We start from the raw sequence: 25,587 nt of genomic DNA, 5'->3' as shown, positions 1-25,587 counted from the left end.
TCAAACCCGATGAGGCGCAAATGGAATCTGGACAGCAACACGACCGTGGACCAGCACCGCGACAGACGAAGCAACCACAGCAACTGAGAACCACCACCGAGAAACCCAACGAACCACAACGAACCAAACTCCAAACCATGGAGACTTATTTTCCCACCACCAACACTCATCGGATCTAGCGAAACCAGACCGATACAGACTCGGACTGGAGAACCCAGCCGGTAAGCTGGACAAACCAGCAAAAAAAGAAAAACAAAACAGAAACAGAAAAAAAAAAAAATCCCTAACCCATCTAACCCTAGCCCCAACACACCATCAAGAAGTGTTCAAGTGTTCAAGATGTAGGAAAAGTCACAATTTTTAATTGCCTTACGGTTTCTTTTTTGTCTCCTCTCTTACATCATTTCTAATATAGCCCTAAAAAAGAATCATTGTGTCTTTTTTTTAGGGAACAAGTATGAGATCGCTAAGTTCGAACACAAGCCGATGAAGAGGAATTGCGAAACCCCGACAATCATTTGGCAAGTGAGCTGCTCATCATACGAATTTCACTAGGTCAAGGAGTTCCTCAAATTCTCATTCTTGACACTCTGCATTGAGAAAAACGCATTTTGAAAATATATTTCACAATTCACATCCAACCATTTAAAAATAGATTTTTAAGAATCTAGAATGCAAACTAGGGTTCTGCCAAACACCTTCTAACCAATAAAATGGTTTATCTAACCAATAAACTATCTTCTTCCGTTCGTCACAAGGAGAGAAGATACTTTTTAAGCCAAAAGAAACTTCAAGGAACAAAATCCCTCACCCTTCCAAATTAATGTCGGTAAATTTTCATTGACCACCTACATTTAAGAGAAAAACTTCTTTACAAAGCAAACTCGTAAACTTTGTTTACAGTGCTTAATCGCGCGTGTCCAAAAATGTTTTGGACGGATCGGATTTAAAAATATATATATATTTGCGTGAATAGTTAAACTATTCTAGCAAATAATTTTTTTAAAATCCAGATCATTGATTGCCGAAACGAACGACTGAGATCACTCAGCTCCGTAAAGAGCCGTTTTGCAACAGCTCCGTAAATAAAGAGATGCTACATACACTACATAGTTACGCTACGCGTTACACTACATTTTATATGGAGCTCATTTCAGGTTTCAAAAAAATTTAAAAAAATATTCATAAATTTTTAAATATTATATTATGGGGCTCTGTAAAAAATTAGCTTCAACGGATATTGGTAAGTATTATTTCTAGATTCGTAATGGTGAAACTGCGCAATTAAGCAATTTCACCTTTATGAATCCAAAAGTAGTACTTACCGACATTCATTGGAGCTAATTTTTTATAGGACCCCATGAAACAATATTTTAAAATTTATTGGGATTTTTTTGGATTTTTTTGGGACTCAAAATAGGTTCCATATAAGATGTAGTATAACTATGTAGTGTAAAAAGATAGTGTACCTATCTTTAGTGCCGTAAATAAGCTTCTCTCTGTATAGATATTGAGAGATGCTACATACACTACATAGTTACACTACGCGTTACACTACATTTTATATGGAGCTCATTTCAGGTTTCAAAAAAAATTCAGAAAAATATTCATAAATTCTAAAATATTATATTATGGGGTTCTGTAAAAAATTAGCTTCAACGGATATTGGTAAGTATTATTTCTAGATTAGTAATGGTGAAACTGCGCAATTAAACAATTTCACATCTATGAATCCAAAAGTAGTACTTACCGACATTCATTGGAGCTAATTTTTTATAGGACCCCATAAAACAATATTTTAAAATTTATTGGTATTTTTTTGGATTTTTTTGGGACTCAAAATAGGTTCTACATAAGATGTAGTGTAACTATGTAGTGTAAAAAGATAGTGTACCTATCTTTAGTGCCGTAAATAAGCTTCTCTCTGTATAGATATTGAGAGATGCTACATACATTACATAGTTACACTACAAGTTACATTACATTTTATGTGGAGCTCATTTCAAGTTTCAGAAAAATCTAGAAAAATATTCATAAATTCTAAAATATTATTTTATGGGGCTCTGTAAAAAATTAGCTTTAACGGATATTGGTAAGTATTATTTCTAGATTCGTAGTGGCGAAACTGCACAATTAAGCAATTTCACACCTATGAATCCAAAAGTAGTACTTACCGACAATCATTGGAACTAATTTTTTATAGGACCCCATAAAACAATATTTTAAAATTTATCGGTATTTTTTTGAATTTTTTTGGGACTCAAAATAGGTTCCAAATAAGATGTAGTGTAACTATGTAGTGTAAAAAAGTAGTCTACTTATCTTTAGTGATATTTTATGATGTTTACAAGAGATTTTATAGCATCTTGGCCCCTCCAAATGCTTAACAATTATACTTTACCCCTTGTACTCTAAATTACCATACTTATCCAAATAATCTCCTCTTCCCCCTCCCAAGCTAAAAAATAAAAAACAGATTTATGTTCGCCACGGGCCCAATATACAAGCAAACATTGAAAACACCATTTTGTGTCTGAAAATTCGTATCCCAATTATTTTCCTAACAAAAAGTCACTACAAAGTACAAGCATAAAACACGATTATGAGCACGACTGAGCATGACGCCTTTCAATGTATGTAGATCCATAAGTATTGATCGAACAGCTACAAATACAATTATTTTAGAATTGTGCTCTTAAAATCGTTTTTTTACAAAGTAAAAAACCAGGAATAATTAAACAATGCTTCTGAGGCTATGGGATTCGACACTAAATATGAAGATCTCACAATAATGTACGGTGGCAAAAGGCTTGCAGCACCGGTGCCCGCCCTAATGATTTCTCAGAGACCAGCCTTGGTTACACTGGTGAACCCATAACCTACCTGCCACGTGTCACAAACTCAACGGTCACCTCCTTACCCCACAGATTTTGTTTTTGTCGCTTGCATGTACTGTTCTTGATCTTAAAAGGGGCATCACATATTCACATGTATTGTGTCACAAGAGAGAGAGAGAGAGAGAAAATCAGGCAAGCAGGAAGGAGAGGCCAGGATTTCCCACAAATCCATTCTAGGGGGTAAAACCCAAGCCCTTATCCTATCTTCTTCAAAATCCCTCACAAAATTTCCTATCCCCTAAAAGCTCCTCTTGGTTTGAATCCCCCCTTTTCATTCTCTTTTCCCTTTGTTTCCTCTCTACACTCTCCCTTCATATCTCCTTGTATATGGTTCACAATTTCTTGACCATCATCATTGGCTTCACTTAATTTTGCTTGAATCTAACTTATATTGGAAATGATATCTGAAATGGGTTTTTGAATTTGCCTCCAAAGAAGCCCATTTAAAGCGAAAAAAACAGAAGAAAATGGCCCCAAAATCAGGCAGAGCAAAGGGCAATAAGGCCAAGGCAGAGAAGAAGAAGAAAGAAGAGAAAGGTTTGGCACCCATAATTTCATATATACATATATATCATTATTCAGTTTTATTTTCCACTTTGTTCTTGTCTGGTTATTGTGAAATTTGTATCTAACTGAGAGACATAATTTGATTTTTTCCCGACTTGCAGTTGTACCTAATGTTGTTGACATCACTGTCACCACACCATATGAAACACAAGTTGTCCTCAAGGTATTTTTCTCTCTCTAGATAGCTAGGCGTGGATTCTTATGGGAAAATGGCGTTTGCCCAATAATTCCACCCTGTGCACGATACTCTCGTTACCGCAGATTCGGAAAAAGGATTGAATGTACGCATCCTTGCCCCGCAACCGGAGAGGCGGAAATTCAGCATTTGTTACTGTAGTTTAAGCTTCTTAATTGAACTCCTAGACTGATTTAAATTTTTTCCTGTAATTGAAGGGTATCTCAACTGACAAGATTCTTGATGTGAGGAGGCTACTAGCAGTCAATGTGGAAACATGCCACCTCACTAACTATTCTTTAACCCATGAGGTAATTATTCTCAGAATTTTCTCAGCAAACAAACAGATTAATATTCCTTTTGTTGCTTTCAGATTAATGTCAATAGTATGCCTTACCTTCCAGTCCGGGCTGTTTTTAGCAAAATTCTTTTTGTGATTTTTTTTTTGTACAGGTTAAAGGACAGAGGTTGAATGATAGGTTGGAGGTTGTTTCATTGAAGCCATGTTTGCTGAGGATGGTTGAAGGTAGGTTATTCTTCTGTACCTACATCTATAACTATATGCTCACTATGTGCTCAAATGTCTACAACCACAGGCTTGTGGGTCTTGTGCCATTAATAATTCTTCTTTTCCTCTTTTTTTTTATAATAATCGGATGTCCAGATCAGTTTGCGCACGTCTCGATTAAATCCAGGGCCTTGAAGTTAACGATCAGGCAAACTGGCCCAAATGTTTTGAAATGTTTTGGCCTCCATGAAATTTGAACATGCGACCTCATGGAGGACAAACACTTATTGTTTTCTCATTCCCACTTGGCCAAATCCCTCGGTTATAATTTTTTCTTTGTTTGGGATTTTGTCCTAACTTATTTTTGTACTCCTACGTATTTTTGGGTTACGGACCTGTTTGTTTGACGGCGTATGAGCATCGGATTGGATTATGTATTCAAAGGATGTACATACCCAATCGAGATATAATAAACGTTTTTTTGAAAAGTAAATATGATTATATTAGAAAGAAGGCATTAGGAGAATGCTGGTCCGTATACAACCAATCGAAATAAACATACATAACGTATAAAATCTCACAAAGTGTATCATGAAACTACTATGAGGTATTTGGTATTATTAATTTCATCGCTATTAATCCGATAAAATCGTATACCCCTATCATATTATGTAAAATTATCATGCTTAAATCTGAATATAGCCAAGAAAGAGTGGGGATTGGAGCATTTAATCTAGTGTTATCTGTTGAGATCCCATGCAATCTCTGGTCATTGTGCCATTAATATAAAGGATCTCTTTTTCCAGGTTGGCTTTGGTAGAGTACACATTTACAGCAGCTATCTGTTCTATTCAAAGATATAACAGATTTTGCGCTTTAATGCCGTATAAGACAATTATACATTATGATACGTATCCTCCACACATTTTTTTTTCCCTAGCGCAAAGTTACCATTTTACCCTTTCATTAGTTCTTTTTTTACACAGAAAAGGCTAGTATAGTAATAAATTCATATGAATAAAAACAAAGGGAGTATGGATGGTAAATGAAAATTCCCTTTTAATACTAAACATTTAAAGCACAGCTAATGTAACAAAGACCATTGCTCGAGTATTCCACCAATAAACTTTAGTGAAGGGGTCCCTATCATGTATCGAACAAGAATTGGGTTGGTGGTTGTATACTGTACGCTCTAATAGAGCTAGGATTTCAACCCAAAGGGGGTGAAAATGTATATAATTGGTGATAATAAATGTCGCACGTCACTATAATATGACCTCTTATTCGAACCTAAAATGTTAGGACGTCTGAAAACAGATTAACAAGAATGTCAACTTTTCATGTCGTGTAGTTTTTGATCTTTTAAAAATTCTAAAAGTTATGTTATATAATATAAAACAAGTCTTGAATTATTTCCTCTGACCGTCTTATTGTATTAAGAATCTACTATCTAATTCTTTTGTATTAAAGATTTAGAGTTGACGAATTTGCATAATTCTGCAATAAAAAAATAAAATAATTATAACGAGCGATTATTTAAAATCGTTGAAGTGACGACCACCACCAGCCCACCACTTGTATCATTTGGTTCATGTAATTACTTATTTTTTCCTTCATTTCTCTTTCTTGGCATTACCCTTTATTGGCTTACAGGTTGCATGACCAGTTGAAAGACAATGAGGCCTATTCACAAGCATAACGTCAACAACTTTATGGAGGGGTGATTTTTGCACTCCGCTTTTATCCACGTGCACTCATTTTTTGTTTTGTTTTTGTCTTTATTCATGTGACATTACAAAATTGCCCTTACTTTCTGATCATTAAGCTCTTCACTCATAAAGGGTAATCTTGTAACTTCATGTGAATAAAGATGAAGAAAACAGTGCATACGGATTAAATAAGAATGCAAAAATCAATTTCCTTTGTATTAGGTTTTATTTTGTTTTTGTTGAACAAAAGGGTACTTTATTATTAGATTTTATGATGCATACATAAATGGCTGTTCGCATGTTCCAAAGGGTGACATATGTTGGTTGTATTTGGTTGAGAGTTTAGTTTAGTTTAGTTTTGGTAGTGGGTGGAGAGAAAAATAGAGTAATGATTGAAGATATGGGTAATGATTGGAGAGAAATAAAGAGAGATGTGAAAGTAATAATTGAAAAAAATAGGATAATGATTGGAGAAAGAAGTAGGGTAATGATTGAAAAACAAAACTAAAATGGCAAACGAAGTTATATTTTTTAGTAATATAAAAAGACAAAATTTTATTGAGAATCGTTTTTTTTTGGAAGGGGAGCATTGTCAGTGTTTATGTCATGTACGTTCTCCTTATCTCTTCTAAATTAAATGGAGTTTGGGTTCCGATGCTTACTTAAACCAAGAGAAATAAATAAATTAAATGAGTAAGTTGTTTTTCTGATTATTTTACTGGGAAAAGTTTATGATTCAAACAAATACTCCCTCCGTCTCAATTTATTCGTCTTAGTTCTATTCTAACTAGATAAAAAAATTAGTTATATCTTTAAATTAGTAATGAATTTTATACTCCCTCCGTCCCTTTTTAAGTGTCCTGCTTCGTAACTCTAACTTATTAAAAAGACATCATCATTACACCTTTCACATCAACTTTTTCCTCTACTTTCCTTACTTACCCATCATCATTACATTTTTACTCACTAACTTTTCAAAATAAAATCTATTTTTAGGGACAAAATAGACAATACATCAACTTTTACCCCCCTAACTTTACAAAATGGACACTTATTAAGGGACAGCCCAAAATGGAATACTAGACACAAAAAAAGGGACGGAGGGAGTATTCAATATGGATCTTGTTTGATAGATCTCGATTTGTTTTATAATACAATATTTTCAAAATCACTTAAAATATGAGTATAAATTACAAGATATAATCAATTGAAAAGTGACATGAACTCCTAAAAGTGACAATTAAATTGGGACGGAGGTAATAGAAAATTGTACTAATATTTTCCCCTGATTTGATGGTATCCCGTATTTATTTTATTTTCTCCCGATTTAAAATCCTTACTCGTTTCGCTAAGGGAAATAAGTACTCCTACTTATATTTAATTTTTTGAATAAGTACTGATTTTTTGAATTAAGGTAATGATGGTATCCCGTATTTATTTTATTTTCTCCCGATTTAAAATCCTTACTCGTTTCGCTAAGGGAAATAAGTACTCCTACTTATATTTAATTTTTTGAATAAGTGCTGATTTTTTGAATTAAGGTAATGTATTGTAAGATAATGATTCGTCTCGTAAAACAGAAAATAAATACTTAAAAAATAAAAAATTTAACGGAATTGGGTCTTAGTTTATTCTTCTCTCATTTCTTAAATTATTTAGATCTAATGAAAATCAATTAGGAGTACCCATTATGGTTTTTATAATTTACTTTTTAAACTTCTTTTTTATCATGAATTTACTTTTAACTTGACATACGAAAATACGTACGAGTTCGTACTTATTTCGTAGAGTTGCTACAAGAATTTACAAAATGTCTATTTTGCCCAACAACTCCTCTTTATTCACACAAAAATACCACTGACGTTTTCAGAGGACTACACGGAGCAGTCCCAGTCGTTGGCGCACGTACGGAGGCTGCTGGACATCGTCGCGTGCACCACCCGATTCGCCAAGCCCAAGTGCGGCGCCGTCGAAGGTCGAGCCAAGAAGACCAGGGCCCACGCTGGCGGCACGCAGTCTCCTCCTTCCAATGGCGAAGTTAGACCGCCGTCGTCGGAGCCTCTGGCCTCGCCGGTATCGGAGGGCTACGAGATGGCGGCGATTCATCCGATCCCGAAGCTGTCTGATTTCTACGAGTTCTTCTCTTTCTCTCACCTCTCTCCTCCAATACTACGTGAGTTTTTTTTTTACTCTTTTCCTTCGCTTGCATTTCGAAAGGATTAAAAAAATGAGTCGTGCTACGCATACACACGTCTATTTTGATAAGAAAATAAAATTTTTACACCCCGCGGTGTAAAAGTCCACCTTTCCACCACCCTGCCTTGTGGGCCTCGCTTTCGTGTATTGTTGTTATCTGAACCGTTCATTTTGTATGGCTCGTAATACATCCACTTGATCAGTCATTAATATGTGTATCAAAATTTGAATTTTGGTTCATAAAATGGACTGTTAAGAATTTTAAAGTTAAACTGTACATGACCGTCCATTTACAAAACAAAATTGAAAATTTCATATATTTATCAATGCCCGAACAAGCTGTGGATGTATTACATACGTTGTGGGCCCTGGAAGATGAACGATCCATATCAACAATTAACACACAGTGAACAGTGAGACCCACAATGGCAATGGTAGAAAAGTGAACTTTTTACACCGACGGTGCAAATAATTTATTCTCAATTGATAATCGTGGTGCAAACCGTTCAATATATGGGCTCGATATGTAAATTATTCATGTAAAACATGTGCTTGATTTTGAGAAAAGATACAATTTTGAGAAATAATTTTTGCACTTCTCTCTTTTATCCTCTTGCACTCTTTTTCATGTCTTTATGCACATGAAATATCAAAAATTCCGTGGAAAAATGAATTCAGAAGCAAGGATATTTGGAAATTTCACCAGAATAAAAATGAAAAATGGATGAGGATAAAAGAGGAGTGCAAAAATTATTTTTCTTATTTTTTCAAGCTAGAATTTTTTTTTTTCCAAATTGCTACCTATGTACGAACGACGTGATATATTGCATTAATAAGATGGATATGAAGACCTAAAAACTGAACGTCTCAGAAAAATAGGTTGAGAAACTCCACATGCTTAAAAAATTATACAGTGTATTTGAGGTGTATGTGAGTAGAATTATCCTTAAAAAATAGGGACAGCAATTGGTTTAGGATAGTGATCATAGTGATTTGAAGCCCCAAGTTTCCTTCTCTGGCTATATTCAGATGTGAAGAGAGTGGAACAGGCAAAAGGTGAAGAGGGGCAGAATGGTGATTATTTTGAACTGCAGGTGCTATTCTTTTTCCTTTTCTGTGATTGCTGATTGCCCCCTGTTCCAGGATTTTTTATGTGCTTTGGAATTCTGTATAATATCATGTAGGCCCCAATGTTTCTGCCTAATTGTGAAGACACCTCCCGTCTCATTCTTTGTTTGATGACAACAAGGGAATGAAAATAACAAAACTGGTGCCCTGTAAGAATGAAAATGACTGCAAATTCTTTAAAAGGGATGGACAACACGATTGACTCTTTTTGAGCGGTGAGGTTCACTTGCCAATGGACCTTTTGACCCAGCAGCATGGAGAGGGGTCTAAGTGTCCATGGGAGAGGTCTCAGGTTCGAGTAAATGGTGCTATGTTCGGCCTGCTGTTGTAATCTAAGTAACTAACCACTAATGCTACCGATGGCTAAAAAAAAAAGAAGGCAGTGAAGCTCAGAGAAAAACCTGTAAGGAACGTGTGCAATGGTCTTCCATTTTCTGAGGTGGTCGTAAAAAAATCGCCTATCATTGTCTGCATAATATATGGCATATTAAGGAAATTTGTGTTCTTCTTGCGGCGAAGAAGCTGCGCAGAAAAATGCATGACCATATGCAGTTGTTTTCTTTTTTCTTACATTATGATGCTTAAAATTTTCCAATAAGAAGGCTCAATAAATGATAGTAATTCTGCCCTGCATGGTATTCAAATTTATTCAGTTAATTAGTAATTGGTTGAGCTATTCTCTCTCTCTCTCTCTCTCTCTCTCTCTCTCTCTCTCTCTCTCTCTCTCTCTCTCTCTCTCTCCATAATTTTCCTTACTGCATTAACTACAATGGATAATCATCTGCTTCACTTTCACTTGGGTAGATTAAGATCTGCAATGGGAAGCTCATACAAGTACTCGCATCAGCAAAAGGGTTCTACACAAGGGGAAAACAATCTCTACAAAGCCACTCCCTAGTGGATCTTCTGCAGCAGCTCAGCCGAGCTTTCGCCAATGCAAGTATTTGTAACTTCTCAGTTCATTTGCTGCTATCACATTGGATGCTATATTCTCACTTCCACTCCCATTCTCAAACAAAGATTCCTCTGCTATTTGAAAACCATCAATAGAAACCAAATTCATTTTTGTCCAACTTATACTGTAAAAACCAATTTGGGTGAGTGAACTGATCAATGCATCAGCTGAACCTTCCTCTTTGTTATGTCTACAAAAGCATCACTTTGATTAAGTTTGCATGCTCTTTCTTCAAGCTATTATTTGTTGGAAGTTGGCCCCATTGGCTCTTGAATTAGTAGCTAACAATATGGTGTTGTGTGCAGGCATATGAATCCTTGATGAAAGCTTTTGTAGAACATAACAAGGTGAGATTTTTGTTTGACATCCAAAAAGCATGCTGTTGCATTTAGTAATCATGTTTGTAGTAGTCGATAAGCTTTTGATACAATTTTTCTTTTCAGTTTGGTAACCTTCCGTATGGTTTTCGTGCCAACACTTGGCTTGTCCCTCAACCTGTTGCTGATACTCCATCAAATTTCCTACCCCTTCCAGTGGAAGATGATACTTGGGATGGCGATGGCGGGGGTCAGGGGAGATATGGCGAATACGATTGTAGACCTTGGGCCACAGAGTTTGCGATATTGGCAAGCCTTCCTTGCAAAACGGAGGAGGAGAGGGTTGTCCGAGACCGAAAAGCATTTTTACTTCATAGCCTATTTGTTGATGTTGCTACACTTAAAGCTGTTTCAGCCATAGGCCAAGTAATAGATTCCACTTCGAAGGCACAACAGGAGTCAATAAATTTTCTGTCAGGCTCAATCTTGCATGACGGTCGTGTGGGGGATTTGTCTATTACAGTACAGCGAGATGCTGCAGATGCAAGCTCAAAATCTGAAGTAAAAGTTATAGGCAATGAATCATCAAGTATGTCTGCTGTGGAAGTTGGTCAACGAAATTTACTTAAAGGGTTAACTGCAGATGAGAGTGTAGTTATTCGTGTAAGTATTTTACACTCTGCTGCACAATCCTAATTGTTCATTTGTTTGTGTGGCTTGATGTCTTGGTTAAGTTAACTTTAGATGGGGAGGTTAAGCCCAACCCTCCTCCCCTCTTTATCATAGTTTTACTCTCAATTGCAGTTGGATACCTGATCTGAACAATTACCAGATATTGGTAACTGTCTAAACAAAATATTGGCTTCCCCTCACATTTCTGGATGACTCACGTCAAAAAAAAAAAAAAGCCTTATCCCAACTCTTTGTGGCTTTTTTTGGTTGGAAATTCAAGTTTGGTGTTTGGTATAATTAGGTTGTATGCTGTGCAGCAATGGAATGTAGTCTATATATTGTACACTCTTCTTCGTCTTCTTTTTTGATATTTTGGACACTCTGGATTAAATTCCGAAACTTATTGTAGTTCTGGAAAATTATTTGTTGCGTCAAAGATTCAATTATTGTGCATACCGATGCTCTGGACTATCAATGAAGGAAGCATGATAATGTGCACATAAATTGATTTGGGTCTCTAGGCCTGCCCTCTTTGATGCCATTTGGCTTTGATTTAGGGGCATGGTTTTACAACAAAACGTCCTTGTAGCTCCTCAGTTCTTGGAGGTTTAGGGGGGGCCACTGTTTTAGTGGCATTCTGAGAGTAGCCACTTTGTGCATATATTGCCAAAGGTTAGGTCTGTCTCCAATCATCTCCCGCCCATACCCCCAATGATTGGGGACTAGATGGGTTATGTTATGTTGTTGTTGTTGTTGTATCAAAGATTCAATTAGGGTAGGGTTTCAGGAAGAGCATTGAAAGAAAACAGGCAATGGAAGAATTGACATAAAAGTTGTTGAGATCTCTGAAACTGTGGGCATCATTTTCAGATACAACTTGTGCCATTTATTTAATTGGTTGATAATTTCCTGTTTCTACTATTTCCCTCGTCGGGATAACTAAAGCAACATAGTAAACTTTTGCAGGATACAACGTCGTTGGGTGTTGTGGTTGTACGACATTGTGGATATACTGCAATTGTAAAAGTTGTTGGTGATGTGAAGAGGAGAAAGTTCATGGCTCAAGATATTGAAATTGATGATCAACCCGATGGAGGTGCAAATGCTCTCAACATTAATAGGTTAGGATCTAAAATCCACACTTCCTCATGCAAGAGACATGTCTTTGTTGGGCCGTAATGATTTTGAGGATTCGAAAGGTTGTGAAAAGAAAATACCGTTAGTTTCTGTCAGATATAAACCTCTATTCTAAGTTCCTCTTCTTTCGCATCAGAGTGCCTCATGGAACAGGGCATTTGCATCTCACAGTTTAGCATGTATTTCATGATGTGAGTAGTTAAAGAATTAATAGAGTTCTTGTTGGATTTATCCACACCTAATACACTCGTACCACATGTTTGAAAACTCATAGGTCCTTAATATCGTAGAATGGGAGTTCACTCTAGAACAGGTTTACCCTTCTGATGCGGGTTCACTCTTGGGCTTATTAACTACTCCCTACGTCCCTATTTAAGTGTCCACTACGGTTTTGTATGCATTTTCAACAGCTTATATCTCTCAACGTATATTATGTTTTATGTTTTTGAAATCATTGTTCTATAGAAAAAATTGAGTTCTATCAAACAAGATCCATATTGCATATTTTTAGCAATATATGTTGAGAGATATAAGCTGTTGAAAATGCACGCAAAACCATAGTGGACAATTAAATTGGGACGGAGGGAGTATTATGAAGAATATATGTGATTTGTGCTTCTTAAGTTAGGAATTACTCAGATTGTTTTATAACCTTGTCATATAGTCAAATAAGGTGGGCTAAATGAGAATACCACTTTTTTTGCAGCTTGAGGCTTTTGCTTAATGAGTCATGCACAGCAGAATTGTCTGGAAGTGGGCAATCACCTCAGTCTAAACTTGGTGATCTTGAAACTGCAAGAAGTATGGCCCGCAGAGTGGTTGAGGAGAGCTTGAGGAACTTAGATGAGAAGCCAGAGGCATCCGATAACTCTATCAGATGGGAACTTGGTTCTTGTTGGGTCCAGCATTTACAAAAGCAGGAAACACCTAGTGATAACAGTTCTAACAACTCTGAGGGTGATAGTAAGGCAGATTTGGAGGTTAAAGGACTTGGGAAGCAGTTTAAAATGCTGAAGAAGAGGGAAAAAAAACCCAATGGTGAGAGTAACATAGATGATGATGAGGAAACTGACTCCGGGACCAGCAACTTGAATGCTGGAAGCAGCATGGGGGAGCTAAACAATGGCGAGTCCAACAGCGAGGCTGAGTTGAAGAAAGTACTTTCTGAAGAATCTTTCTTGCGCTTGAAAGAAACTGGAACGGGTCTTCATCTAAAGGTCTGAAAGAAACTCTCTTCGAATTCTGGCATCATCTACTTGAAGTTTCATGCTATTAGCTATATTAGTCAAGTATTAAGCTCAGACAATCTAAAGGGAAAATGGTCATTGATTTAAATGTTTAACTAGTGAAGACCATGTCCTTGTTATTGTTGTTCTACTGCTATTAATGTTTGTTACTCATGCAACGGAACCGATCGATATTTTGCTTGAATGCTAACTATGGGATGATGTTCTTCTAACAGTCAGTAGATGAACTCATCAAGATGGCAAAGAAGTATTATGACGAAATTGCATTGCCTAAGCTGGTAATAGTTAGTGTCTGATTTGGTTTGTTGACACTGAAATTTCTTCGGTAGTCCCAGCACCAATCTAAATCTGCTGTTTTATTTAGGTAACAGACTTTGGATCGCTGGAACTTTCTCCCGTTGATGGGCGCACTTTAACTGACTTCATGCATTTGAGAGGACTGCAAATGTGTTCTTTGGGTCGTGTGGTGAGATAGATACTCTCTCTCTCTCTCTCTCTCTCTCTCTCTCTCTCTCTCTCTCTCTCTCAGTTGACATGGCAGTCAAAGAACATCTTGCTATTGTAGGAACCTGAAATATTGTTTCTGAATATCTTACTTCTTGAGGGAAATTATTATTGGTTGCAAACTTAGCCTAAGTAACTGTATGTCTGGATAAGCTAGATGATTATAAGAAACATAAGTTTTTAGTGTTCGATTGTGATCCATGTAATATGAAAGATTAGCTATAGCAGCTCTGATCTCATTGTTGAAACCAGGTTGAACTTGCTGAGAAGCTTCCTCATATACAGTCACTTTGTATTCATGAGATGGTTACTCGAGCTTTCAAGCATGTACTTAAAGCCGTAATTGCATCCGTTGGTAATGTGGCAGACTTGCCCACTGCAGTAGCCTCATGCTTGAATTTCTTGCTTGGGAGCAGCGGAATAGAAGACAACGACCATAGCTTGGCTGATGATCACATTCTCAAATTGAAGTGGTTGCAATCATTTCTAGCCAAAAGATTTGGCTGGAGGCTACAAGATGAGTTTCAACACTTGAGGAAGTTATCGATTCTCCGAGGACTTTGCCATAAGGTACCATCTGCTTTATTGCCCACAATCCTGGTCTCATAAATTTGAGATTCTAAATAATTTTGTTTTTTCATTAAATCCAGGTTGGTTTGGAGTTGCTACCAAAAGACTATGATATGGACAGCCCAAACCCATTTAGGAAATCTGATATTATCAGCATTGTTCCTGTGTGTAAAGTATGAACCTCTCTCTCTCTCTCTCTCTCTCTCTCTCTCTCTCTCTCTCTCTCTCTCTCTCTCTCCAAAATATCTAGCATTCTCTCCAAAATATCTAACATATATGAACTTTGATCTACAGCATGTGGGGTGCTCTTCTGCCGATGGGCGGACCCTATTGGAATCATCCAAGATTGCCCTGGATAAAGGAAAGCTAGAAGATGCTGTGAACTATGGAACAAAGGTACTAAAGCCATCCAGTCCGATTGCTAAGCTATTTAAATCTCCTTAAGTAGTGCAAAAAATTGAGCTCAACTTTTTGTACCCCTGAATTTGAAGGCATTGGCAAAAATGATAGCTGTTTGTGGTCCCTATCATCGAACAACGGCAAGCGCATACAGTCTATTAGCTGTTGTGCTTTACCACACTGGAGACTTCAATCAGGTACTATAATATTGTATACTTAGAGATGGATCCTAGCAGTATTGTCCAAGTAATTAGTGGGCTTTTCTTTTTCTTTTTCGAATTTCAAATGCTTGTTTTTTGTTGTTGTTTTTGTGTGTGTGGATAAGTACATCATTTTACCAAGGGGCCAAACAAAAACTCCTACCGCTTCAGACTACAACACTGTCCAGCACCACAAAAACTCAGAAGCCCTACCAACACCAACCTATGATTTTCCAGCTATGGAAGACCAGAAAAACCATACAGCAAGCCCAAACACCAAAAATGCAGAACAGAAACAAGGCAAACTGCAGAAAAAAAACATACACAAAACACTCCTAGTAGCTAGCACTACACCACTAGGCAAGGACCAAGCATCAGAGGGACTTGCCCATCTGAGAGGGTTTAATCTTCCTCAAGGAGCTAAGGTAGTCCCTGATACCAGAAATAATTTTCCCCACAATCTGATCCTAAATTCAGCCCTACTCTGAAAAATTGTCTGGTTACTTTCTTACCATAGTAATACTCTGATGCTGCCAATGAACACTTCCTTACCAACCATACGACTTCTTCCTTTCACACTCTGCACAAACCAGTTTATTATTTCATCCAATCTATAAAAGACCACTCTGGACTGGATTTTAATGCCTAATAGCATGCCAAGCAGACTTTACAGTGAATACCCCACTAGCATATGGAAGCCACTGAATTGAATGTTCCTTCTAGATTTCTGTTTGCAGATTTGGAGGGGAGTGGGACATGGTACTTCTGGTAACCCTATTCCTAGGCCTGCGCCAGTTCCATTGGCCATTGCAAATAATAGAATCCCCTTTAGCTTGTATGGATCTCCCCTTATTATATACCACACTATCCTCAAACCTTTTATAAAGGAGCCCCAAAGAGTGCCAATTATTGAATCCTATACAGCATAAAACGTTGCCCCAAATCCCTTGTACTTGTTTTTTGTTCTTCATTTATTGAACAGTTTTTCGAAATTCTTTAGTTGTCTTAGCCTCTTAGGTACTTGAAGATTAGATAACCTCTCTAGTGGGTGAAATATGTTGAAGTCAACACAACAATTCATAGGCTAATGAGGAAATAACTACATGCTTGTAGTAAACTAGAATGCAGTATATAGTAAAATGCCAGAAACAAACTACAAACTACAGTAAGATTTTAGTGATTCTAAAGTGATTTAGATTTCTATGGGCTTGTCAAACCCTAGGTTCGTAGTATATCCGACAGTAAACTGTAGAGCATGCATGTTCAAGTGCCGAACAACTTAGACTCTGTGATTACCATATAAAGCAAGTCGTATGTCGTCTGTTCAATTTAGGAATTTTTCTATATAGGTACTTGTTTCCTAGGGTTGGATATTCTGCCATTTGGCCAATTTTCTGAAACTTAAATTTTGTAGCGGGGTTGCTACACTTATCTTGCTTCAAATTTCTCTTTTTGTAGGCAACAATATACCAACACAAGGCCTTGGATATCAACGAAAGGGAACTTGGCCTTGACCACCCTGATACAATGAAAAGCTACGGAGATCTCTCTGTTTTCTACTATCGCCTACAACACATTGAATTGGCTTTGAAGTGAGTGACTTTTGTATCCATGTTCCTATGTTTGATTTGCCAAAGCTATTTTTTTGGGGTTATCTACAGGAATCCTTCATTCTGCTCTATCTAGGGTAATAACATGAATGGTTTACACACGAGTTGTTTCTTTTATGTGTAGAGTTAAGAGAACTTTGTTTTGGCTATATCCTTTCCATTAATAGCCTTTTTTGACACATCCATCCCCTTATTTTCGGCAGATATGTCAACCGTGCTTTGTTCCTCCTCCATTTTACATGTGGACTCTCACATCCAAACACAGCTGCAACTTACATTAATGTTGCTATGATGGAAGAGGGTATGGGAAATGTTCATGTTGCTCTCAGATACCTCCATGAAGCCCTAAAATGCAATCAAAGATTATTAGGTGCAGATCACATACAGGTCTCTCTCTCTCTCTCTCTCTCTCTCTCTCTCTCTCTCTCTCTCTCTCTCTCTCTCTCTCTCTCTCTCTCTCTCTATGTGGCGCGCGCGCGCACTTGCATTTGTGTGTGTGCCTGTGTATAACATACCCACACATACATATACATGAAGAGAACATAAGACGAAATACTTGTTGGAACTTAACGTTTGAGTCTCATCCATCTGACAGACTGCTGCTAGCTATCATGCCATTGCAATAGCCCTTTCATTAATGGAAGCATATTCGCTTAGTGTGCAACATGAACAAACTACACTACAGATTCTTCAAGCCAAGTTGGGTCCAGAAGATCTTCGTACTCAGGTGACAATACGATAAAGAATCAAAGATATTACATCTTGCTTTTTCTTTTGTACTTTGGTCTTATTGTGTCAATGCTTGACTGACACATACATTATGCTTTCCCTGTAAATGAATTTCTATAATACAGGATGCTGCTGCATGGCTTGAATATTTCGAGTCAAAAGCCTTAGAGCAGCAAGAAGCAGCCCGAAATGGGACTCCAAAGCCAGATGCATCCATAGCAAGCAAAGGCCACCTTAGGTACTGATATGGTATTCCCAAATTACTTGGTTTTAGGCAGTGTGATTATTTCTCGGAAACACCAAAACGTTTGACCTTTTTTTTCTTTTTGTTTTTAGTGTATCGGATCTCCTTGACTACATAAGCCCTGATCAGGATTCAAAGGGAGGTGATGCACAGAGGAAGCGGCGCTCAAAGGTAATGAGATAGTTTCTACATTCTAAGAGTAGCGAACTGAATCTGTCTTTAATTAGGGACACAGTTAAACTATCTGATCCCAATTTTGTACTTGTGAACAAATATAGTAGAAAGAAAATTTAGATGATCTGATCAAATTTGTAATTGTGAACAAATGTAGTAGAAAGGATATTTTGATGAAGAAAAATGACTTTTTTTCTGTTACAAATCTTTGCAGAAGTTCAATGAGAAATTAGTCAAACATGGCTGCTATAAAGTATAAGAAAAAGTTCGCCTGCAATTTGGGCAGGAATGCCAGGAAATAACTGTTTGATTGTGTAGTCCATTGCAAATTTGCCAACTCTACCGTCAACCTTTTGTAATTTAAACTGGTTTTCTGATTCTCTGATGTTTGAACATTGTCACATGAAAAGAGAACACCCCAGTATTGTTTCTACAGTTGCCTCAAAATAGTGCAATTAAACTCTACTTTCTTAAACTGAAGATATGCCATGCTTATTTCTCTTTTTGTCCCTTATGTTGTAGGTGTTGCAGGCTATTGACAAATCCCAACACTCGCAGCATGATGCAGTAACCATCAACAGTGTGATTCATAGCAATGCAGAAGACGAGGATAAGCCAGTGATCAGACTAGCAGAAACCAACACAGAGGAACCTAAGCCAGAATTGGTCCTTCCTAAAGAAACCGACAGTTATAATAACACTAAACACGACCTCACATATTTCAGTGCAAGTATTGAAGAAGTAAACTCTGATGAGGGATGGCAAGAAGCCAACTCAAAAGTACGAGCTGGAAATGGCACTGGCCGCAATTATAGCCGAAGACGCCCTAATATTGCCAAGCTAAATACCAACCGCTCTGAATACTCTAATTACAGTGACGGGTATTATAAGAAAGAGTTGATTTTTCCAGGACAAAAGGCCGTGCCAAAGACAAATTCAGCAGAATCATCTCCATTGAAGCATTCAAAGTCTCTTAGTTCAAATGCTGGAGGGGATTCAACTAAATTGCAGGCAAAGACTCCCGTTTCCAGAATTTCCCCACCCTCAGTTTCCAAAGTCTCCACTACCATGGCTTCGAAATCTGTTTCCTACAAAGAGGTAGCGTTGGCGCCTCCAGGAACAGTTATAAAACCAATGGTTGAGAAAGTAGAAGAAATCACTGAGGAAATTGATACCGAAGTCAGGAATAATCCTCCTCAGACAACAAAGGAGGGTGAAAGCAACATATTTGTTGTGGATAAAGCAATGCTGGATCATGAAAACACAAAAGAAGTTACTGAAAGTGGAAACGAGCTGGAAAATTCTTCCTCAGAAGAACTTGAAGCGATTCCAAGCTCAAGCAATGAGGAAAAACCTGTTGAAACGAACGGGAGCAAGCTTTCTGCAGCAGCTCAACCATTCAGTCCAGGAACCTTTCCGTTAACTCAGCCATTGAACTCGGTTCCTGTAACAAGTGTTTACGATGTAATAGCAAGCCAAGGCATGCTTGCAGATCCTGTAGGGTTCCCTCCAATCGCTGCAAGGGTGACCTGTGGGCCGAAATCGCCTCTATATTCTTTCCAAATGAAACATGGGTTCTTGAAGTACCAAGGCCCCATTATAGAAAGAAGTGGACCAAAAATCATGAACCCTAATGCACCAGAATTTGTGCCCGGAAGAGCTTGGCAAACGAATGCAGCAACCGAAGTTCCAAAAGTTAAAAGTGGTCCGAATTCTGATACTGATGAGAAACTTCATGAAAAAGGTACTAGTGAAGTTAAAGATGGAAGATCAAAGAAAAGCAGTTCGGATGCAGAGAAGTCAGAGCTAGCAAGGCAAATACTGCTTAGCTTTATTGTGAAATCAGTTCAAAATAATCTGGACCCCGCGAGGGAGTCTGCAGTTAACAAGAAGAAGTTTGAATATTCTGAAAACTCATCAGAAGCGGTTGCTAATGACAGTGCAATTATAAAAATTCTGTATGGGAATGAAGGTAAGGAGGACTCAGTTTCTGAAACTGGGAATAATGAACAGCAGAAAACATCGGATGGGAAGACGAACAATAATGGAGATGGTGAGGGATTTGTAGTTGTTACAAAGAGGAGAAGGAATCGACAACAGTTTTCCAATGGGGTAAGCGGGTTGTACAATCAGCAATCAATTTGTGCTTCAGTCCGTTGACCTTGTTGGACGATGAAAGGAAGTTACAGGGTTGATGTTCCCCAATGAAATGCGGTTCAGATTATGACAGAGATCTCTTCAACATGACAATTCTACCAATGTAGATACGTCGGAGGACTGGTTTAGGGGAGGGGGGGGAAGGCCATTCACTTTTAACCATGCCAACTTGAGATGTTCTAATAATTGCATGTAGAAATGAGTGTTTTCTTTGTGGAAAGATTTTGTTTTCTTTAATAAAATTTCAAATCTTTGTATACTATCGTTTGCATCAAACGATTTATTTCTCTCCTTTCCTTCTGTTCTCTTAGGCGATGTTTGGAAGTCGCACAGAGAAATGAAGAATTTTGTCAGAATGTTCGAAACCTAATTGAATAAAGTTCACCGCAATTATTGTTAATGCTCGTGTAATTTTTCTTCAATCAGAGGAAATCAAAACTCGTGTTGTTGCCTTGCTACCAATACTAGTGTGATGCAGAAAACAAGATTGAGAAAGTTGAAAATTTTACTTTCTTTTGGCTATGAGCATAGAACATGTTTCTTCCTTTGTTTTATCCTATCACTAAACCAGGACAAGTGCTCTGCCTTCATTCGGAATTTATGCCGAATTTCATTTCGCACACATTCAGCCCAGGCACATTTTTGAATGTGGTTAATAAAGGAATCATATTAAGTTACGAGACGAATCATATTAAGTTATGTTAATTTTTTCGAATCGATATATTTTGGGATTGACTTACGAGAGAGGACCTCGAAGTGTTGTTTCCTTCCTTTGATAGAAGGCAAAGAGTACAAGTGACTTCTTGAGCAAAGAGATTGTGCTTGTTGAATATATCTACAGAGAACAACATAATAAAAGATGTTAGAGAACACACAAAAGAGAAACATTTTATCAAAGTTTGGAAAGGGGAACATAACCAATCAGACTCTATAAGTTAAACGATTCATACCAATATGAGCCAACAGTGGATCCACCGAGTGGACTTGGATCCTGTCCATTTGCTTCTGACCAATTTGGTCCATTTTGGTGCATCCGAGCAGTTCAAAAGTGTTCTGGACGGCTCAGATTTAAGGAGGGTATTTGTATTTTTATTTTTATTTTTAAAAAACACTCCTTTAAATCTGAGCCGTCCAAAACACTTTTGGACTGCTCGGATGCACCAAATTGATCCAAAGCAAATGGACGGAATCCGGCCCCCCACTGAGTGCCAACTGAACATTCAGGCTCCTTTTACTAATTAGTCATACATTTATTAAAACTTCCATTGAGTGCTCCAATTAATGAACTCTAATTCAGGATTAAGTTGCGAAGGCATAAATGAGATTCAAGAAAGTGTGGTGGCGATAATGCCTCGAAAAGAAGGTTTAATGCCAATGACCAAAATAACCAAATGATGAAATTACCCTCAGCTAGTGTTTTTGTTTCTTTAAATTGACAAGAAAGTGAGGATCCCTCATTTTGAAGCTTTTATAGTAGCAACATATTTAAACAACTAATCTTCTACACACTTACCCAAACACTTTCACAAATACACTAAAATTTACATGGGAACCCACACACACTGCACCCCAATGTGTGGGGCCCGCAAACAATCACACAAATACTTTTACAAACACGTTCGCATTCACACGGGGACCCATACACGCTATACCTCCGGTGTGAGATCGTGTAGAAGCTTGTGGTTGTAGAATTTTTTTACCATTGTCCTTCGAAAAGGTAGGGTTACAATAATATTTTTTTAAATCTCCTCTAGTTCGCTCCTCTCCCGACCCTGTTCCGAATTGTTCGGCCATTCATGGGTGCTTCCCCGACCTATTTTGCTAATCGTATTTGTGCATCTTGTATAACACGTTGAGAACATTAACGAAGCCAAAAAATTATGCCGGTCGCGTGTCAATAAGAGCATTATCGATCCCAACTCATGATGTATCTTTGAGGGAAATGGATTCTAACCTAGTACGCGCAGAGTTTAGTTTTACATTTCCTATGACCCCGCAAGCCAAAAAAATGGCCAGTATTTGAATTTTGAAATCTTTCAGATTCTCACTTATTAATTTCTCACTAGGAGTACAATAATGTGGTAGCCCTCGCAACAGACAATTAATATATGAGGGTGTGTGATGAATGAGTCTAGGACGAAATCTAGCCGTTTGTCTGACGATTTTATTTACTCCTCCAGATACGGTTGTATTAATGCACCCAACTAACCAACAAAAGCCCTTCAATAAATCCAAAAAAAATCACATGAAAGACTGTAACAGCAGCCCTCTAGATTGTTGAGAAAAAAAAATGAGAGGGTTGAAATTTTCTAAACAAAAAACAGGTCAGTTTGGGTTTGGCTTGACCCATATTCTATCCGACCCATTTCAAACCGCCACCCGTATTCGATCTGCCCATATTCGACCAGTGACCCGTTTCAATCCGCCCAAACCCACTCATTTGCCACCTCTAAAAAAAATGAGAGTTGAAATTTCTAAACAAAAAACGTTAAATTTCATGAAAAAGAGAAGAAGATAATAAATCAGTAGTACTCCACTTGTTTTTCCCAATTTGTAACTCCCTTCGTTTTTAATTGAGAGTCCCTTATTCCAATTTGAATTTTCTACAATGATTGTCCCTTTCCAAAAATAGAAGTAAAAATTTGATAAATTTTCAAAAGTGTCCCTCATATGTGAATATAAATTGTGCAAAATAGATAGAATATAAGAGTAATGATAAAAAGTATGTGTAATAATTACATGTCCCCTAAACAAGTTAGAATTTCTAGGAGGGACTCTCATTTAGGAACATAGTACTTTTTTTCACAATTGACTTTTGTTAAAAAAAAGAGAGGAAGAAGCAAGCTAGTAGCCGGTGATTCTCTTTGTAAGGGCAACGAGATCAACGGTTCAGAATCCAGAATTATAACTAGAGCGTTCGGATTTCAGAATTATGACTAGGGGCCTAGGGCTGCGATCAAATCGAGCTGCTGGCTCTCGAGGTTAGACTCGTTAAGGGCTCAGTTCAGCTCGATTTGTTTAGTCATCGAGCCGAGCTAGCTCGCGTTTCAGGCTTGTGTTGTAAATAAACCAAGATCAACATTCAAAAAACTTGGCTCAACTTGAAAAAGCTCTACTCGTCTATATAGGTTCGGCTCATCAAAGAAGGGGGCGGGATTCAATCCATTTGCTCTGGATTAGTTCCATACATTTGATGCATCTGAACCGTTCAAAAGTATTTTGAAAGGTGCATTTAATAAATGAACCTAGCTCGAATTTAAGTCTTGTTTACCAAATTAGCTAAGTCCAAACACTAAAAAGCTTGACTCGCCTACTACTACTCCATAGTTTTAGGCTATTAGCCCAAACTGAATGGATGGAACTGGATATAAGGCTTGAGACCGAATTGGAGTTCAAACCCCTTTTAACGACTTTTCCTGTAAAAGAAAATCAGAAGAAAAGTACAACAACATCAACTCAAGCTACCAAACCAACCAAAGGAAAAAAAAAAGAGAGAAGAGACTCAACTGCTCTAGCATCACAAACACTTATAACCCCTTTGAATAGAAGGGTAAGAAAAGAAAAGAAAGAAATGTATTCTCCATTATTAGTGAGAAAATAAAAATGGTGTGATTTCTCACTCTCATATCCAAATACTAGCGAGAAATCAAATTTTCACAGGATACTGGTAGAATTCTGGCAACTCTCCGACGAGCTGAAATTATCTTCCTCTCATCGAACAAATTTGGCACACACTCTCTCTCTCTCTCTCTCTCTCTCTCTCTTCTCCAACAACGCACAGCCACTTGTCCGACGACAATCCAACAAAGAGGTAGACCACACGCTCCCCTTTATCACAAAATCTCGCCACTTTTGGCGAGAAAAATAGAACTGGGCTTGGGAGGGGTTCTGATCTCCCTTCGTCTCTCACCCTCTCTCGCCTTCTTCCCCTTCTAAACGAGAGAGAGGTTGAGCTCTCTCCCCGTTTCATTTTTTCTCCCGCGAACTCTAAAGTACCAAACGAGCTGCTAAAATACTCCATTCCTCAAACTCACTCACATTTACGTAGATCCTACACGCATTCATTTACGGTGGATCCGCACACCTTCAACGTGCGTAGGATTCACTGTAAATGTGAACGAGTTTGCGTAAATATTTGTTGTGCTAGCTTTTTAAAAAAAAAATGGCTGATCAAATAAAATCAGGTCAATAAAACTGATTAGAGAAACAGCACAAACACGACCTATATGTATACATTCTAAAACAACAAATCGAAAAATCAAGAGAATAATCTCATCCATGAGATACTAATTAACACTCTAATCTCTGGGCGAGTGGAGAGGGAACAACGGCAACAGCTCCGGCTCCGACCCACCTCGCGGCGTGCTGAGCGGGCTCCGATGCAAGTAAAACCCCTTCTCCGCGATCGCCCTCTCCTCCTCGTCTACCGGCGAGCGCGGGGTCCTCGGGCTCCCGCGCGCGAACGCGTCCAGCGTCGACACGGGCGAGACCATCGCCTGCCTCGACCCGAGCGGGAACCCCCCGCCGCGGCTGAGCTTGATCTCGAGCTTCCTGCCGCCGCTCTGCCGCCGCTCGTGGAGCTTGAAGGGCGGCCGGCGGGGGCCCATGTCGCCGGAGGGGGATTTCCCGGCGAGGCGGGCGGGGTGGGTGATGGGGAGCTTCAGGGCGGCGGGGTCGTGGGGGGCGCCGGTGAGTTTCTGGACGACGGCGCGGAAGGTGGTGGGGTCGGCCTGGACGAAGGTGGTGTTGGTGGGTAGGGTAGTTGGGTCGTAGGTTGACGGGGAGGAGACATTGGAGATGATGTTGTTGTTAGGGTTTGAAGAGGAGGCCATGAAAGGGATTTGAGAGGTGGTCTGAAAATGAAAGCGGGAATAGAGGGGGGCGAGAAATGTGGGGTTTTTATTCTGTTTTTAGAGCGAGAGAGAGAGAGAGAGAGAGATTACTGCTGCTCTGTATTTTCTCCTATCCTTTCCGATTCTCGCTTTTAATGCGGGGGCATCTAGACGGGGTGTATAAATGTCAAACAAATGTCAGATACACAGGTTGCAGCATGGCATTCGAGTCCTCTGTTCGACAATTAATAATTCAAATTTTATTTTAGCTTTTGCAAATTTAAATTATTGTTGAGATGAGATTTGAATTATTAATTGGCCAGATAGACGGCCGAAATGCCACACTAAACTCTGTAGTATAAGATCCCCATGTCAAAATTTCGCACTTTTCTGCACTCCTTTGTAGGGTTCTATAAAAACGGATAAAAAACGCACAGATGACAAAAAAGAGGGTGCAAATTTAATAAAGGGTTAAATGACAAAAAAAAAAAAAAGAGTGAGAGAGAGAGTGCAAAAATAAGAGATGAAGTGCGGAAAAATGATGAATTTTTCAGAATATTTTCTGTTATTGTAAAGAAAAGAGTGTAAAAATTACAACCCACAAATAAAAGAGTGAAAAGACAAAAAATTTGGTTATGCTAATCGGTTTCGTAAATTTTG

At 38.2% G+C, this 25,587-nt stretch overlaps 2 protein-coding genes, 1 long non-coding RNA gene and 1 other non-coding gene across 4 annotated transcripts; 2 read left to right on the top strand and 2 right to left on the bottom strand.

Annotated features, from left to right (window-relative positions):
• The first annotated feature begins 2,972 nt into the window (after positions 1-2,972).
• Positions 2,973-20,495, top strand: LOC131335384 (protein REDUCED CHLOROPLAST COVERAGE 3). Its single transcript, XM_058370706.1, has 23 exons — positions 2,973-3,434; positions 3,566-3,627; positions 3,858-3,950; positions 4,093-4,165; positions 7,727-8,029; positions 9,082-9,146; positions 9,985-10,116; positions 10,441-10,482; positions 10,579-11,115; positions 12,091-12,245; positions 12,968-13,478; positions 13,724-13,786; positions 13,873-13,974; positions 14,265-14,582; positions 14,663-14,755; positions 14,877-14,978; positions 15,074-15,178; positions 16,640-16,773; positions 16,995-17,178; positions 17,387-17,518; positions 17,646-17,758; positions 17,857-17,935; positions 18,461-20,495. The coding sequence occupies exons 1-23, from the start codon at positions 3,365-3,367 to the stop codon at positions 20,096-20,098; spliced, it is 5,106 nt and encodes a 1,701-aa protein (XP_058226689.1). The 5' UTR covers positions 2,973-3,364; the 3' UTR covers positions 20,099-20,495.
• On the top strand, positions 11,597-11,704 carry LOC131299345 (small nucleolar RNA snoR100). Its single transcript, XR_009190730.1, has one exon. It is a non-coding gene; the product is annotated as a small nucleolar RNA snoR100 (small nucleolar RNA).
• Positions 17,034-17,379, bottom strand: LOC131335385 (uncharacterized). The gene is made up of 2 exons (XR_009202507.1): positions 17,274-17,379; positions 17,034-17,206 (listed from the first exon to the last, which is right to left on the bottom strand). It is a non-coding gene; the product is annotated as an uncharacterized LOC131335385 (long non-coding RNA).
• A 3,748-nt stretch (positions 20,496-24,243) lies between the features above and the next one.
• On the bottom strand, positions 24,244-25,070 carry LOC131335382 (VQ motif-containing protein 11). Its single transcript, XM_058370705.1, has one exon. The coding sequence runs from the start codon at positions 24,925-24,927 to the stop codon at positions 24,394-24,396; it is 534 nt and encodes a 177-aa protein (XP_058226688.1). The 5' UTR covers positions 24,928-25,070; the 3' UTR covers positions 24,244-24,393.
• Between the last annotated feature and the right edge of the window lie 517 nt (positions 25,071-25,587).

Source organism: Rhododendron vialii, chromosome 8a, assembly GCF_030253575.1.
Source record: "Rhododendron vialii isolate Sample 1 chromosome 8a, ASM3025357v1".
NCBI lineage: Eukaryota > Viridiplantae > Streptophyta > Magnoliopsida > Ericales > Ericaceae > Rhododendron > Rhododendron vialii.
Note: the sequence above shows the minus strand (reverse complement) of the source record. Positions and strands in the feature narration are given on the sequence as shown.

What these genes read in the sequence shown, in the direction of transcription:
- LOC131335384 (XM_058370706.1), top strand. Translation starts at nt 3,365, where the DNA reads ATGGCCCCAAAATCAGGCAGAGCAAAGGGCAATAAGGCCAAGGCAGAG. An exon ending in GAAGAAGAAAGAAGAGAAAG is followed by an intron (nt 3,435 to 3,565) that starts GTTTGGCACCCA and finishes CCCGACTTGCAG; the next exon opens with TTGTACCTAATGTTGTTGAC. An exon ending in AAATTGCATTGCCTAAGCTG is followed by an intron (nt 13,787 to 13,872) that starts GTAATAGTTAGT and finishes TGTTTTATTTAG; the next exon opens with GTAACAGACTTTGGATCGCT.
- LOC131335382 (XM_058370705.1), bottom strand. Translation starts at nt 24,927, where the DNA reads ATGGCCTCCTCTTCAAACCCTAACAACAACATCATCTCCAATGTCTCC.